The 15,637-nt window shown below is 40.5% G+C and overlaps 1 protein-coding gene across 4 annotated transcripts in view; it reads left to right on the top strand.

Annotated features, from left to right (window-relative positions):
- Window positions 1–15,637, top strand: part of UIMC1 (ubiquitin interaction motif containing 1) — a 170,462-nt gene that overhangs the window by 44,468 nt on the left and 110,357 nt on the right. For all 4 annotated transcript variants that reach the window (XM_035015054.1, XM_035015049.1, XM_035015063.1 and 1 more), the window contains exon 2: window positions 5,932–6,086. In XM_035015054.1, coding sequence (XP_034870945.1) covers window positions 5,932–6,086 — 155 coding nt within the window. The remainder of the gene's footprint in view (window positions 1–5,931; window positions 6,087–15,637) is intronic.

Raw genomic sequence — 15,637 nt, 5'->3', positions numbered from 1 at the left:
TTAAGATTTTATTTATTTATTTGACAGAGTGAGACACAGTGAGAGAGGGAACACAAGCAGGGGGAGTGGGAGAGGGAGAAGCAGGCTTCCCGCTGAGCAGGGAGCCCGATGTAGGGCTCGATCCCATGATCCTGGGATCATGACCTGAGCTGAAGGCAGATGCCCAATGACTGAGCCACCCAGGCACCCCCACAATTTACATATTTTTATCTTTGTGTCCCTTAACAAATTATTGTAGTCACAGTAACATGTTCATTTTCTTTCCTACTTTTAAGGTTTTTTCCTTGTCTGTAACTTTGACACTTTAATTATAATGTGTCTTGGTGTGGATTCCTTTGGGTTTATCTTTTTTAGAACTCTCTGGGCTTCCTGGATCTGGATGTTTTGTTTCTTTCCCCCGGTTAAGGAAGTTTTTATCCATTATTTCTTCAGTAATTTTCCTGCCCTTTTTGTTTCTGTAATAAGAATGTTGGTCTGCTTGATATTGTCCTATAAGTTCTTTAATGTATCCACTCATTTTTCATCTTTTTTCTTTTGCTGCTCTAATTGAGTTCCACTAATCTGTCTTCAAGTGCAGTGATCCTTTCTTCTTCATCTAATCTGATGTTGAAGTCCTCCTTGTATTTTTCAGTTCAGTTATTATATTCTTCAGTACATTTTCAGTAAAACTTCTATTGATACTTTTTTATATTTTTTATTTTTTAATTGAAATTCTTTGTTTATCCATTCTTCTGAACTCAGGGAGCAATTTTATGATCATTATTTATTTGTTTTTATTAGGAGTGCATATCAAATATTTCTTTGTGTGTGTTTTGTTTAGAGGTTTTTTTTCTTTTTTATTAACATATAGTGTATTATTTGTTTCAGGGGTACAGGTCTGTGATTCATCAGTCTTACACAATACACAGTGCTCACCATAACACATACCCTCCCCAAAGTCCATCAGCCAGCCACTCCATCCCCCCACACCCCTCCCCTCCAGCAACCCTCAGTTTGTTTCCTGAGATTAAGTCTCTTATGGTTTGTCTCCCTCTCTGGTTTTGTCTTGTTTCATTTTTTTCCCTCTCTTCCCCTGTGATTCTCTGTCTTGTTTCTTAAATTCCACATATCAGTGAGATCATATGATATTGTCTTTCTCTGATTGACTTATTTCGCCTAGCATAATACCCTCTAGTTCCATCCACGTCGTTGCAAATGGCAAGATTTCATTTTTTGATGGCTGTGTAATATCCCATTGTATATATATACACCACATCTTCTTTATTCATTCATCTGTCGGTGGACATCTGGGCTCTTTCCATAGTTTGACTATTGTGGACATTGCTGCTGTAAACATTGGGGTGCAGGTGCCCCTTCAGATCACTGCATTTGTATCTTTGGGGTAAATACCCAGTAGTGCAATTGCTGGGTCATAGAGAGCTCTATTTTCAACTTTTTTGAGGAACCTCCATACTGTTTTTCAGAGTGGCTGTATGAGCTTGCATTCCCACCAACAGTGTAGGAGGGTTCCCCTTTCTCTGCATCCTCGCCAGCATCTGTTGTTTGCTGACTTGTTCATTTTAGCCATTATGACTGGTGTGAGGTGGTATCTCATTGTGGTTTTGATTTGTATTTCCCTGATGCTGAGTGATGTTGAGCACTTTTTCATGTGTCTATTGGCCATTTGGATGTATGACCATTATTTTGAACTCCTTTGTTAGGTAAATCACTTACCTCTCTTTTGTTAAGGTGTTTTTCTGAACTTTTAGCTAATTCTTTTCGTTTGGAACGTATTCCTCTGTTGTTTTTTTTTTTTTTTTTTTCATTTTCTTTACTCTCCATGTTGATTCTGTGCATTAGATAAGACAGCAACTCTTGGAGCCATGAAAAAAAATGAAATCTTGCCATTTGCAATGACATGGATGGAACTGGACGGTATTATGCTAAGCGAAATAAGTCAATCAGAGAAAGACAATTATATGGTTTCACTCATTTGTGGAATTTAAGAAACAGAGCAGAGGATCATAGGGGAAGGAGGGAAAAATAAAATAAGACAAAATCAGAGAGGGAGACAAACCATAAGAGACTCTTAATTTAGGAAACAAACCGAGGGTTGCTGGATGGGAGGAGGGTTGCTGGACAGGAGGAGGGTTGGGGGGCTGGGGTAAGTGGGTGATGGACATTGGGGAGGGTATGTGTTGTAATGAGCACTGGGTATTATATAAGACGGATGAATCACAGACCTGTACTCCTGAAACAGATAATACATTATATGTTAATTAATTGAATTTAAAATAATTAAGAAAAAAACCCCAGCAACTCTCTGAGTTTTGAAAGAGTGGCCTTATGTAGGAGATGAACCTTGTCTTTCAACCTTGCCTTAGCATTTAGTTGTCTCTCAAACCTTTGTGGTTATCCAAGCAGCCTACTATATTTTTAGTGGCTCCCAGCACTTGAAGGTATGCCAAGAACTGTGAGTGTCCCAAAGGGGAGGAACTCAGTCACCACCTAGATTAAGGCCGATTGGAAGCCAGATTCTCAGGCTGTAGCTTTTAATGTATACAAATACACAAAGTCCTGCAGGACTGTCAGCATAAGCCCTGGTGGCCCCCAGAGGCAGGTGATCTGGGAGTATCCCCTGGGAAGCAGCTGTAAAAATTGGAGTATCATACAAGGGTACAAACTCCTTTCTGGGAGATACTGGCAAGCTTGAGTGAGGCAGATGGAGATGCAAAGATGGTGCCTGCTGGCCTCTGTCTTTGGAATACTTAGATGCTGTCTCTCAGGCTGATGCTTTAAGATAAGGAAATAAGCCTTTTTCACAGAAAGTCTGGGTGCTTTTCACTTGTCTACCTTTGTGCTGAGCTCTGGGGTGCATGAATTTGAATGTCAGCTTTTTGAGAACGGCTTTTCAGTTCCTTTAGTTTTGGAAGTCTTGTGGATGCAAGCTTTGTTGGCTTCCAAAGCTAGATGTTTAGGGGGCTTATCTCTCAGGTGTAAGTCTTAAAAGGTGTGGTGCCAGATATGGGGTTCAAACTGTCTCTCCTCAGGGAGAAGCTCCTGGGTTGAGTTCCCTCCCCATTTTGGTTTGTTGTGCCTGGGGTGGGGTTTATGAGATTGTCTCTTAACCTTACCTACTTTCTTTAATGTGGTTTCCCTTTCATTTGTGAATGGGTTGCTCTGCCAGGTTTTAGGTTTATTTTAGAATTTGTTCCATATATATTTGTAGATTTGGTGTATCAATAGGAGGAGGAGGTTAATTCAGGATCTTCCAATGTCACCTTGAACTGGACCCTTCCTTCAACAATACTTTTAAGTTTTCATTTGCAAGTCTTGCACTTATTTTGTTAGATTTATTCGTAAGAATTTTATTATTTTTGATGCTAGTAGAAATTGAATTTTGTTTTTTCTTATTTTTTATTTATTTTTTAATTTTAATTTTTTTTAAAGATTTTATTTATTTGAGAGAGAGAATGAGATAGAGAGCATGAGGTGGGGGAGGCTCAGGGGGAGAAGCAGACTCCCTGCTGAGCAGGGAGCCCGATGTGGGACTCGATCCCAGGACTCCAGGATCATGACCTGAGCCGAAGGCAGTCGCTCAACCAACTGAGCCACCCAGGCGCCCTTTTTTTCTTATTTTTTAAAGATTTTATTTTATTTTTGAGAGAGAGGGACAGTGTGTGTGTGTGTGTGTGTGTGAGTCGGGAGGGGGGTAGGCAGAGAGAGAGAGAGGGAGGGAGAGAGAGAATCTTAAGCAGGCTGCACACCCAGTGCAGAGCCTGACACAGGGCTTGATCTAATGACCCTGAGATCATGATCTGAGCCGAAATCAAATGTCAGATGCTCAACTGACTGAGCCACCCAGGTACCCCTAAAGATTTTATTTTATTTTTTTTAAAGATTTTATTTATTTGAGAGAGAACACATGAGAGGGGGGAGGGTCAGAGGGAGAAGCAGACTCCCTGCCGAGCAGGGAGCCCGGTGTGGGACTCGATCCAGGGACTCCAGGATCATGACCTGAGCCGAAGGCAGTCGCCTAACCAACTGAGCCACCCAGGCACCCCCAAAGATTTTATTTTTTAAGTAACCTCTACACCCAATGTGGGGCTTGAACTCAAGACCCTGAGATCAAGAGTCACATGCTCTACCGACTGAGCCAGCCAGGCGCCCCTAGAAATGGAATTTTTAAACTTTTCTTTTTGGATTGTTTATTGCTTGTGAATAACAGTACAATTGATTTTTTGTATATTGACTGCATGCCGCAGTCTTTTTGAGCTTCTTCATTAGTTATAGGTTTTCAGTGGAGTTCTTGGTGTTTTTTATTTTTATTTTTTAAAGATGTATGAATTTATCTTAGCGAGAAAGAGCACCAGCAGGGGGAGGGGCAGAAGGAGAGAGAATCCCCAAGCTGACTCCCCGCTGAGTGTGGAGCCCAGTGCAGGGCTTGATCCCACGACCCTGAGATCGAGACCCCAGCCGAAATCAAGAGTTGGACGCTTAACCGACTGAGCCACCCAGGCGCCCATTTTTAGTGTTTTTTAAACACAAGATCATGTCATCTGTAAATGATAATAGTTTTACTTCCTTCCCAATCTGGATGTCTTTTATTTCTTTTTGCATAATTGACCTGCCTAGAACCTCCAAGATAATGTTCATCCTGTATTGTTCCTGTCTTAAGGAGAAAACTTTTACCTTTAAGTATGATACTAACCGTTTTTTTTTTTTTTTTTTTTTAAGAAAACCTTTATCAAGCTGAGGCATCATTGTTGAAAAAAAATTCTTTTTTTTTGTAAATTATAATATGTAGTCAGGAGAGCCAGTTATCTGGAGTGCCTGGGTGGCTCAGTCGATTGAGTGTCCGGCTCTTGGTTTCAGCTCAGGTTATGCTCTCATGAGTCATGAGATTGAGCCCCATGTTGGGCTCTGTGCTCAGTGGGGAGTCCACTTGAAGATTCTCTCCCTTTGCCCCTTCCCCCACTAGCATGTGTGATTGCGTGTGTGCACTCTCTCAAGTAAGTAAATCTTAAAAAAGAGAACCAGTATCGGGCGCCTGGGTGGCTCAGTTGGTTAAGCGACTGCCTCCAGCTCAGGTCATGATCCTGGAGTCCCTGGATCGAGTCCCGCATCGGGCTCCCTGCTCGGCGGGGGGCCTGCTTCTCCCTCTGACCCTTCCCCCTCTCATGTGCTCTCTTTCTCTCATTCTCTCTGTCTCAAATAAATAAATAAAATCTTTAAAAAAAAAAAAGAGAGAACCAGTATCTAAGTTAATGTTTAAGGAACTAGGATAAATTGTTGTATTATTTCTATTGAAATGTCCCTACAGAGATGAGATATATCCAGATATAGTTTTTTAAATAGAAAAATTGAAATTTTAGTGAGTATTGGACATGTTCAGAAGTCATTTTACTTCTTTTAGATGGAAACCTTTTTCTGTTACATGACTGAGTTACAAATAGCATCTGGAGGGGTGCCTGGGTGGTTCAGTCGGTTGAGTGTCTGCCTTTGGCTCAGGTCATGATCCCAGAGTACTGGGATCGAGCCCCACATTGGTCTTCTTGCTCAGCAGGGTGCCTGCTTCTCCCTCTGCCTCTGCCTGCTGCCCCTGCTTGTGCTCTCTCTCTCTCTCGTTAGCTCTCTCTCTGTGTCAAATAAATAGGGGCGCCTGGGTGGCTCAGTCATTGGGCGTCTGCCTTCGGCTCAGGTCATGATCTCGGGGTGCTGGGATCGAGCCCCGCATCGGGCTCCCTGCTCGGCAGGGGGCCTGCTTCTCCCTCCCCCACTCCCCCTGCTTGTGTTCCCTCTCTAGCTGTGTCTCTCTCTGTCAAATAAATAAATAAAATATTTAAAAAATAAAAATAAAAAAATAAATAAAATCTTAAAAAAACAACAACAAAAAACAAACAGCATCTGGAAAACTTACACTTTGAGTAAATTACTTACCCTGTGTTTCAGACGAAAGAATGCCACGGAGAAAGAAAAAAGTTAAAGAAGCCTCTGAAGCTCAGAACCTGGAGAAGAAAGATGCAGAAACTGCCAGTTCTGTCAATCTGAAGAGGAAACGTAGACTTGAAGATGCATTCATTGTGATATCTGATAGTGATGGAGAGGTCAGTATTCTGAAGAGTGGAGCTCTAGGTCTCAAACTATCCCTTCTCCATGACTGGTTTGTTTTGCAGCTATAACTTAATGCCAACTTGCCAGAGCATGCAGTTTTTTTTTTTTTTTAATATTTATTTATTTATTTATTTATTTGAGAGACAGAGAGCGAGAGAGAGCATGAGCCAGGTAAGAGGCAGAGGGAGAGGGAGAAGCAGACTCCCCACTGAGCAGGGAGCCCGATGTGGGGCTTGATCCCAGGACTCCGACATCATGACCTGAGCTGAAGGCAGACTCTTAACCGACTGAGCCACCCAGGTTCCCCAACTCATTCCTCTTTCTCATACTTTATAGCTAATCATTCACCACATCCTTTTTTTTTTTTTTTAAAGGTTTTATTTATTGAGAGAGAGAGCGTGTGCATGCACAAGCAGGGAAAGGGGCAGAAGTAGAAAGAGGGAGAGAATCCATGCCCAGTGTAGAGCCTGACACAGGACTCAATCCCACAACCCTGAAATCACGACCTGAGCTAAAATCAAGAGTCAGATGCTTAACTGACTGCATCACCCAGGTGCCCCTTTTCACTACATCCTTTAGTGTTTACCTCTTAGAATGACACTCAGATCTATTCTTCCTCTTCCATTTCCATTTCTTTTCTGATCATCTGTTATTTGAGTTCTGGTAACAGACTCTGAACTTGCTTGTCTGCCTTTGTTTTTTTCCCTACCAAAATTTTTTTCTTTTATTTCACATAGTTTAAACTTTTTTTTAAGAATTCAGATTCTTTTTTTTAAGAATTCAGATATTTTATTTTATTTTTTTAAAGATTTTATTTATTTGAGAGTGAGAGAGAAAGAGCAGAGCAGGAGGGAGGGGCAGAAAGAGAAGCAGACTTCTTGCTGAGCAGGTAGCCTGACGTGGGGCTTGGCTTGATCCCATAGGCCTTGATCCCGGGACCCCAGGATCATGACCAGAGCCAAAGACAGAAGCTTAACTGACTGAACCTTACCCAGGTGCTCCAAGAATTCAGATTTTAGATTTTTTTTTTTAAGATTTTATTTATTTGACAGAGAGAGACAGCGAGAGAGGGAACACAAGCAAGGGGAGTGGGAGAGGGAGAAGCAGACTTCCCACAGAGCAGGGAGCCCAATGTGGGGCTTGATCCCAGAACACTGGGATCATGACCTGAGCTGAAGGCAGACACTTAACGACTGAGCCACGCAGGCGCCCCAGATTTTAGATTGTTGTACTTGCTTACTTAAAAATCTTTGTCTAGTCCTTACAAGATAAGTTTAGAATATTAATGTGGTATACTTCATGAGAACCTTCACAGTCTGTTCTTATTTATATTCTTATCAGTAGTGCATTAGTTGCCTTGTTTCTTGCCAAGACTATTAACCACATTTTTCCCCAAATTTGATAATCAAAATGTTGTATATTTTTAATTAGGAAAATTGAACATTTTTTTTAAAGTTTTTTTTTTTTTAAGATTTTATTTATTTATTTGAGAGAGAGAGTACAAGAAGGGGGAGGGTCAGAGGGAGAAGCAGACTCCCCACCAAGCATGGAGCCTGATGTGGGACTCGATCCCAGGACTCCAGGATCATGACCAGAGCCAAAGGCAGTCGCTTAACCAACTGAGCCACCCAGGCACCCCTGAACATTTTTTTATATCTCTATTGGGTATTTATTTTTTTGAGTTTCCTTATAGTTTATTTTATTTGTTTGTTTATTTATTTATTTATTTATTTTAAAATCTTTTTTTCTTAAAGGTTTTATTTATTTATTTGACAGAGAGAGACACAGCGAGAGAGGGGAACACAAGCAGAGGGAGTGGGAGAGGGAGAAGCAGGCTTCCCACGGAGCAGGGAGCCCAATGTGGGGCTCGATCCAAGGACCCTGGGATCATGACCTGAGCCGAAGGCAGACGCGTAATGACTGAGCCACCGAGGCGCCCCCGTAGTTTAGTTTTTAATTAGGATTTTGTCTAAATAGTTCTTTTTAAAGAAAGGTATAAAAGTATAAAGAAGAAAAACAGTTCATCAATTCTACCACTTGAATAACCTGTCTTAATATTTACAAAAATAAAATAGTTACACACAAACACACACAGATTCATTAAATTGTTATATACATACATGTTAAAACAAAATAAAAACAGTTTAAAACTGCTTTAAAACAAAATAGTATAGAAAGGTATATAGTGAAGGTATACACCTCGGTCAGTGTACATTTAATAAAAGGCAATAATTTCTTCTGTGTTCTTCCCCCCAATTTTTTATGCATATACCATCAATAAAATCTTTTACAGGAAAGAAATCTTGCTACATATGCTTTTTTGCTTTTTCACTTATTTCTTGCAGATCTTTTTATAACAACATATATAGATCTAGCTCATTAATTTTTAAAAAATTGTCAGCTGTGTCATACAGGAGAGTCCATAAAATATAAATCAGTTTTTTTGTTTTTGTTTTTCTTTTAAAAGGTTTTATTTATTTGACAGAGACAGAGAGAGGGTACAAGCAGGGGGAGCAGCAGGCAGAGGGAGAGGGAGAAGCAGGCTCCCTGCTGAGCAAGGAGCCCCATGCGGGGCTCGATCCCAGGACCCTGGGATCATCACCTGAGCCAAAGGCAGACATTTAACTGATTGAGCCACCCAGGTGCCCCCGTTTTTTTTTTTTTTTTTTAAGTCCCCACCATCCCATTTCACCCAAATCCACACCCCCACACCTCCAGTCTCCTCTCTGGTAACTATCAGTTCTCTATAGTTAAGAGTCTGTTTCTTGGTTTGTCTCTCTCTCTTTTTTTTTCTCCTTTGCTCATTTGTTTTATTTGTTAAATTCCACATATGAGTGAAATCATATGGTATTTGTCTTTGTGTGACTTATTTCACTTAGCATTATACTCTTTAGCTCTATCAAGGTCATTGCAAATGGCAAGATTTCATTTTTTTTTTTTTTAAGATTTTATTTATTTATTTGACAGAGAGAGACACAGTGAGAGAGGGAACACAAGCAGAGGGAGTGGGAGAGGGAGAAGCAGGCTTCCTGCGGAGCAGAGAGCCTGATGTGGGGCTCGATCCCAGGACCCCGGGATCATGACCTGAGCTGAAGGCAGACGCTTAAGGACTGAGCCACTCAGGCGCCCCAAGATTTCATTCTTTTTTATGGCTGAATAATATTCCATTGTGTGTGTGTGTGTGTGTGTGTGCGCACACACACATATCACATGTTCTTTATCCATTTATCAGTGGACACTTGAGCTGCTTCCATCATTTGGCTATTGTAAATAATGCTGCTATAAACACAGGAGTGCATATATCCCTTTGAATTAGTGTTTTTGTATTTTTCGGATAAATACCCAGTAGCATGATTACTGGATTGAAGGGTAGTTCAATTTTTAACTTTTTGAGGAACCTGCATACTCTTTTCCACAGCATCTGCACCAGTTTGTATTCCTACGAACAATACAAGAGGGTTCGGTTCCTTTTTTTCCACATCCTTGCCAACACTTGTTGTTTCTTGTGTTTTTGATTTTAGCCATTCTGACAGGTGTGAGGTGATATCTCATTGTCGTTTTGATTTGTTATTTCCCTGATGATGAGTGATGTTGAGCATCTTGTCATTTGTCTGTTGGAGCCTCTGGTTGTCTTCTTGGAGAAATGTCTGTTCATGTCATCTGCACATTTTTTTAATTGGATAATTTGGTTTTGGGGTATTGGCTGTACCTGTTCTTTATATATTTTGGTTACCTAACTCTTTATCAGATACGTCATTTCAAATATCTTCTCCCATTCGGTAGGTTGCCTTTTATTTTATTTATTTATTTTTAAGATTTTATTTATTCATTTGAGACACAGAGATACAGAGAGAGAGAGAGAGAGAGCATGAGTAGGGAAAGAGGCAGAGGGAGAGGGAGAAGCAGGCTCCCCGCTGAGCCAGGAGCCCGATGCGGGGCTCAATCCCAGGACCCTGGGATCATGACCTGAGCCGGAGGCAGACGCTTAAACCATCTGAGCCACCCAGGCGCCCCCAGTAGGTTGTCTTTTAGTTTTGTTGATTTTTTCCTCTGCTGTGCAGAAGGTTTTTTTTTTTTTTTTTAAGATTTATTGATCTATTTAAGAGAGTGAGTACATGAGTGGGGGAAGGGGCAGAGGGAGAGAATATCCAAATAGACTCCTGTTGAGCATGGGGCCTGGCCATGAGATCAGGACCTGAGTTGAAACCAAGAGTCAGATGCCTAACTGACTGAGCCACCCAGGCATCTCTGTGTAGAAGCTTTGTATTTTGAAGTAGTCCCAATAGTTTATTTTTGTTTTTATTTTCCTTGTCTCAGGAGACATATCTAGAAAACTGTTCCTATGGCCAGTGTTAGAGAATTACTGCCTGTCTTCTCTGCTAGGATTTTTATAGTTTCAGGTCTCACGTTTAGGTCTTGAATCCATTTTGAGTTTATTTTTGTGTATGGTGTAAGAAAGTGGTCTGGTTTCATTCTTTTGCATGTAGCTGACCAGTTTTCCCAGCACAATATGTTGAGACTTTTCCCACTGTATAGTCTTTCCTTCTTTGTTGAAGATTAATTGATCATATGTTTGTGGGTTTGTTTCTGGGTTTTCTATTTTGTTCCATTGATCTATGTGTCTGTTTTTATGCCAGGAGCCTACTGTTTTGATCACCACAGCTATGTAGTATAACTTGAAGTCTGGAATTGTGATGCCTCCAGTTTTGTTTCTCTTTTTCAAGATTGCTTTGGTTATTCATATACAAATTTTAGGATTTTTTTTGTTTTACTTCTGTGAAAAATGCTGTTGGTATTTTGATGGGGATTGCATTAAATGTGTAGATTGCTTTGGGCAGTATAGATATTTTAACAATGTTTATTTTTCCAACCCATGAGCATGGAATGGTTTTCCATTTCTTTGTGTCATCTTTAATTTCTTTCATCAGTGTTTTACAGATTTCAGAGTATAGGTCTTTCACCTCTGTGGTTAAGTTTATTCCTAGATATTTTATTGTTTTTGGTGCAATTGTGAATGGGACTGTTTTCTTAATTTCATGTTCTGCTGCTTTGTTATTAGTATATAGGAGTGCAACAGATTTCTGTACATTAATTTTGTATCCTGTGACTTTACTGGGTTCATTTATCAGTGCTAGTACTTTTTGGTTTTTTTTTTAAGATTTTTATTTATCAGAGAGCAGAATGAGAAAGAGAGCAGGTGGAGGGAGGTGGAGGAAGGGGCAGAGGGAGAGTGAGAAGCAGACTCCCCGCGGAGCAGGGAGCCCGATGTGGGGCTCGATCCCAGGACCCTGAGATCATGACCTGAGCCGAAGGCAGACGCTTAACCGACTGAGCCACCCAGGCGTCCCAGTGCTAGTAGTTTTTTGATGGAATCTTTAGGGCTTTCTCTATATAGTATCATGTCATCTATAAATAGTGAAAGTTTTATTTCTTCCTTACTGATTTGGATGCCTTTTATTTCTTGATGTCTGATTGTACTATGTTGAATAAAAGTGATGAGAGTGGACATGCTTGTTTTGATTCTGACTTTAGGGGAAGCTCTCAGTGTTTCCCCATTGAGTATGATGTTAGCTCTGGGTTTTTCACATAAGGACTTTATTATCTTGAGGTATGTTCCCTCTAGACGTACTTTTTTGAGGGTTTTTATCATGAATGGATGTTGTACTTTGTCAAATACTTTTTCTACATTTTGAAATAATCATACGGTTTTTACATTTACATAAAATGTGAATCATAGTTTTAAAAAATAATCTGAACACCTGTATTTACTACCTTAGAATTCCTTTTGACTTAGTATGACCCTCACCAGTTGCATCCGTTTCCACCCATATAGAGGTAACCACTATATTTGTTTTAGCTTTCCATGCTTTTCTATAGTTGTACTACATTTATGTGTACATGTAGGGGTGTCTGGGCGGCTCAGTCTGTTAAGCATCTGCCTTCGGCTCAGGTCATGATCTTGGGGTCCTGGGATTGAGCACTGCGTGGGGCTCCTGGCTCATCAGGGAGTCTGCTTCTCCCTCTCCCTCTGCCCCTCCCTGCCGCTCGTGCGTTCTCTCGCTCAAATAAATAAAATCTTAAAAAAAAAAAACCAACAGTACATGTATACTAAAAAAGTTTCAATGATTACATGCTTTTAGCAACATTTTTCAGTAATCATTTCTCCAAAGATGAAGTTTTACTTGACCTAAAATCTTGTCTATAAATGGATTTGATTTTGGATTTTCTATTTTGTTCCATTGATCCATCACAGATTTTTGAAATAGTTGTTCTGTTGATTATCTTGGGTTTTTTAGGTAGGCACTTATATCTGCTAATAATGATTATTTTCTTCTTTCCTTTCTAGTATTTTTTTATTCTATTTTTTTATTGTTATGTTATGTTAATCACCATACATTACATCGTTAGTTTTTTTTTTTTTTTTTTTTTTAAGATTTTATTTATTTGACAGAGAGAGAGATAGCAAGAGCAGGAACACAAGCAAGGGGAGTGGGAGAGGGAGAAGCAGGCTTCCTGTGGAGCAGGGAGCCCGATGTGGGGCTCAGTCTCAGGACCCTGGGATCATGACCAGAGCCGAAGGCAGATGCTTAACGACTGAGCCACCCAGGCGCCCCCATCATTAGTTTTTGATGTAGTGTTCCCTGATTTCATTGTTTTTGTATAACACCCAGTGCTCCATGCAGTATGTGCCCTCTTTAATACCCATCACCAGGCTAACCCATCCCCCCACCCTCCTCCCCTCTAGAACCCTCAGTTTGTTTCTCAGAGTCCATCGTCTCTCATGGTTCGTCTCCCCCTCCGATTTCCCTCCCTTCATTCTTCATTCACCTCTTGCTATCTTCTTCTTCTTTTTTTTTTTTTAACATATAATGTATTATTTGTTTCAGAGGTACAGGTCTGTGATTCAACAGTCTTACACAATTCACAGCGTTCACCATAGCACATACCCTCCCCAATGTCTATCACCCAGCCGCCCCATCCCTCCCACCCCCCACCACTCCAGCAACCCTCAGTTTGTTTCCTGAGATTAAGAATTCCTCCTATCAGTGAGGTCATATGATATATGTCTTTCTCTGATTGACTTATTTCGCTCAGCATAATACCCTCCAGTTCGATCCACGTTGTTGCAAATGGCAAGATTTCATTCCTTTTGATGGCTGCGTAATATTCCATTGTATGTATATACCACATCTTCTTTATCCATTCATCTGTCGATGGACATCTTGGCTCTTTCCACAGTTTGACTATTGTGGACATTGTGGCTATAGACATCGGGGTGCACGTACACCTTTGGATCCCTACATTTGTATCTTTAGGGTAAATACCCAGTAGTGCAATTGCTGGATCGTATGGTAGCTCTATTTTCAACTTTTTGAGGAACCTCCATACTGTTTTCCAGAGTGGCTGTATGAGCTTGCATTCCCACCAACAGTGTAGGAGGGTTCCCCTTTCTCCTCATCCTCGCCAACATCTGTCATTTCCTGACTTGTTAATTTTAGCCATTCTGACTGGTTGTGAGGTGGGATCTCATTGAGGTTTTGATTTGGATTTCCCTGATGCCGAGTGATATTGAGCACTTTTTCATGTGTCTTTTGGCCATTTGGATGTCTTCTTTGGAAAAATGACTGTTCATATCTTCTGCTCATTTCTTGATTGGATCATTTGTTCTTTGGGTGTTGAGTTTGATAAGTTCTTTATAGATTTTGGATACTAGCCCTTTATCTGATACGTCATTTGCAAATATTTTCTCCCATTCTGTCGGTTGTCTTTTGGTTTTGTTGACTGTTGCTTTTGCTGTGCAAAAGCTTTTTATCTTGATGAAGTCCCAATATTTCATTTTTGCCCTTGCTTCCCTTGCGTTTGGCGATGTTTCTAGGAAGAAGTTGCTGCAGCTGAGGTCGAAGAGGTTGCTGCCTGTGTTCTCCTTTAGGATTTTGATGGACTTCTGTCTCACATTGAGGTCTTTCAACCATTTTGAGTCTATTTTTGTGTGTGGTGTAAGGAAATGGTCCAATTGCATTCTTCTGCATGTGGCTGTCCAATTTTCCCAACAACATTTGTTGAAGAGACTGTCTTTTTTCCATTGGACATTCTTTCCTGCTTTGTTGAAGATGAATTGACCATAGAGTTGAGGGTCCATTTCTGGGCTCTCTATTCTGTTCCATTGATCTATGTGTCTGTTTTTGTGCCAGTACCATGCTGTCTTGATGATGACAGCTTTTTTTTTTTTTTAAAGATTTTATTTATTTATTTGAGAGAGAGAATGAGAGAGAGAGAACACATGAGAGGGGCTAGGGTCAGAGGACGAAGCAGACTCCCTGCCGAGCGGGGAGCCCGATGCGGGACTCGATCCCGGGACTCCAGGATCATGACCTGAGCCGAAGGCAGTCGCTTAACCAACTGAGCCACCCAGGCGCCCAATGATGACAGCTTTGTAATAGAGCTTGAAGTCTGGAATTGTGATGCCACCAGCTTTGCTTTTCTTTTTCAACATTCCTTTGCCTATTAGGGGTCTTTTCTGGTTCCATACAAATTTTAGGATTATTTGCTCCATTTCTTTGAAAAAAGTGGATGATATTTTGATAGGGATTGCATTGAATGTGTAGATTGCTCTAGGTAGCATTGACATCTTCACAATATTTGTTTTTCCAATCCATGAGCGTGGAACGTTTTTCCATTTTTTTGTGTCTTCCTCAATTTCTTTCATGAGTATTTTATAGTTTTCTGAGTACAGATCCTTTGCCTCTTTGGTTAGATTTATTCCTAGGTATCTTATGGTTTTGGGTGCAGTTGTAAATAGGATCGACTCCTTAATTTCTCTTCCTTCTGTCTTGTTTTTGGTGTATAGGAATGCCACTGATTTCTGTGCATTGATTTTATATCCTGCCACTTTACTGAATTCCTGTATGAGGTCTAGCAGTTTTGGGGCTGAGTCTTTGGGTTTTCCACATAAAGTATCATATCATCTGCAAAGAGTGAGAGTTTGACTTCTTTGCCGATCTGGATGCCTTTTACTTCTTTTTGTTGTCTGATTGCTGTGCCTAGGTCTTCTAATACTATGTTGAATAGCAGTGGTGATAGTGGACATCCCTGCCATGTTTCTGACCTTAGGGGGAAAGCTCTCAGTTTTTCCCCATGGAGAATGATATTTGCTGTGGATTTTTCATAGATGGCTTTTATGATATTGAGGTATGTACCCTCTATCCCTATACTCTGAAGAGTTTTGATCAAGAAAGGATGCTGTACTTTGTCAAATGCTTTTTCTGCATCTATTGAGAGGATCATATGATTCTTGTTCTTTCTTTTGTTAATGTTTTGTATCACATTGATTGATTTGCGGATGTTGAACCAACCTTGCAGCCCAGGGATAAATCCCACTTGGTCGTGGTGAATAATCCTTTTAATGTACTGTTGGATCCTATTGGCTAGTATTTTGGTGAGAATTTTTGCATCCTTGTTCAATCAAGGATATTGGTCTGTAATTCTCCTTTTTGATGGGGTCTTTGTCTGGTTTGGGGATCAAGGTAATGATGGCCTCATAAAA

This window comes from Mirounga leonina, unplaced genomic scaffold (assembly GCF_011800145.1).
Source record: "Mirounga leonina isolate KUSES-001 unplaced genomic scaffold, KU_Mleo_1.0 Mir_104, whole genome shotgun sequence".
Classification (NCBI taxonomy): Eukaryota; Metazoa; Chordata; class Mammalia; order Carnivora; family Phocidae; genus Mirounga; species Mirounga leonina.
This window is presented reverse-complemented; position numbering and strand designations above follow the sequence as displayed.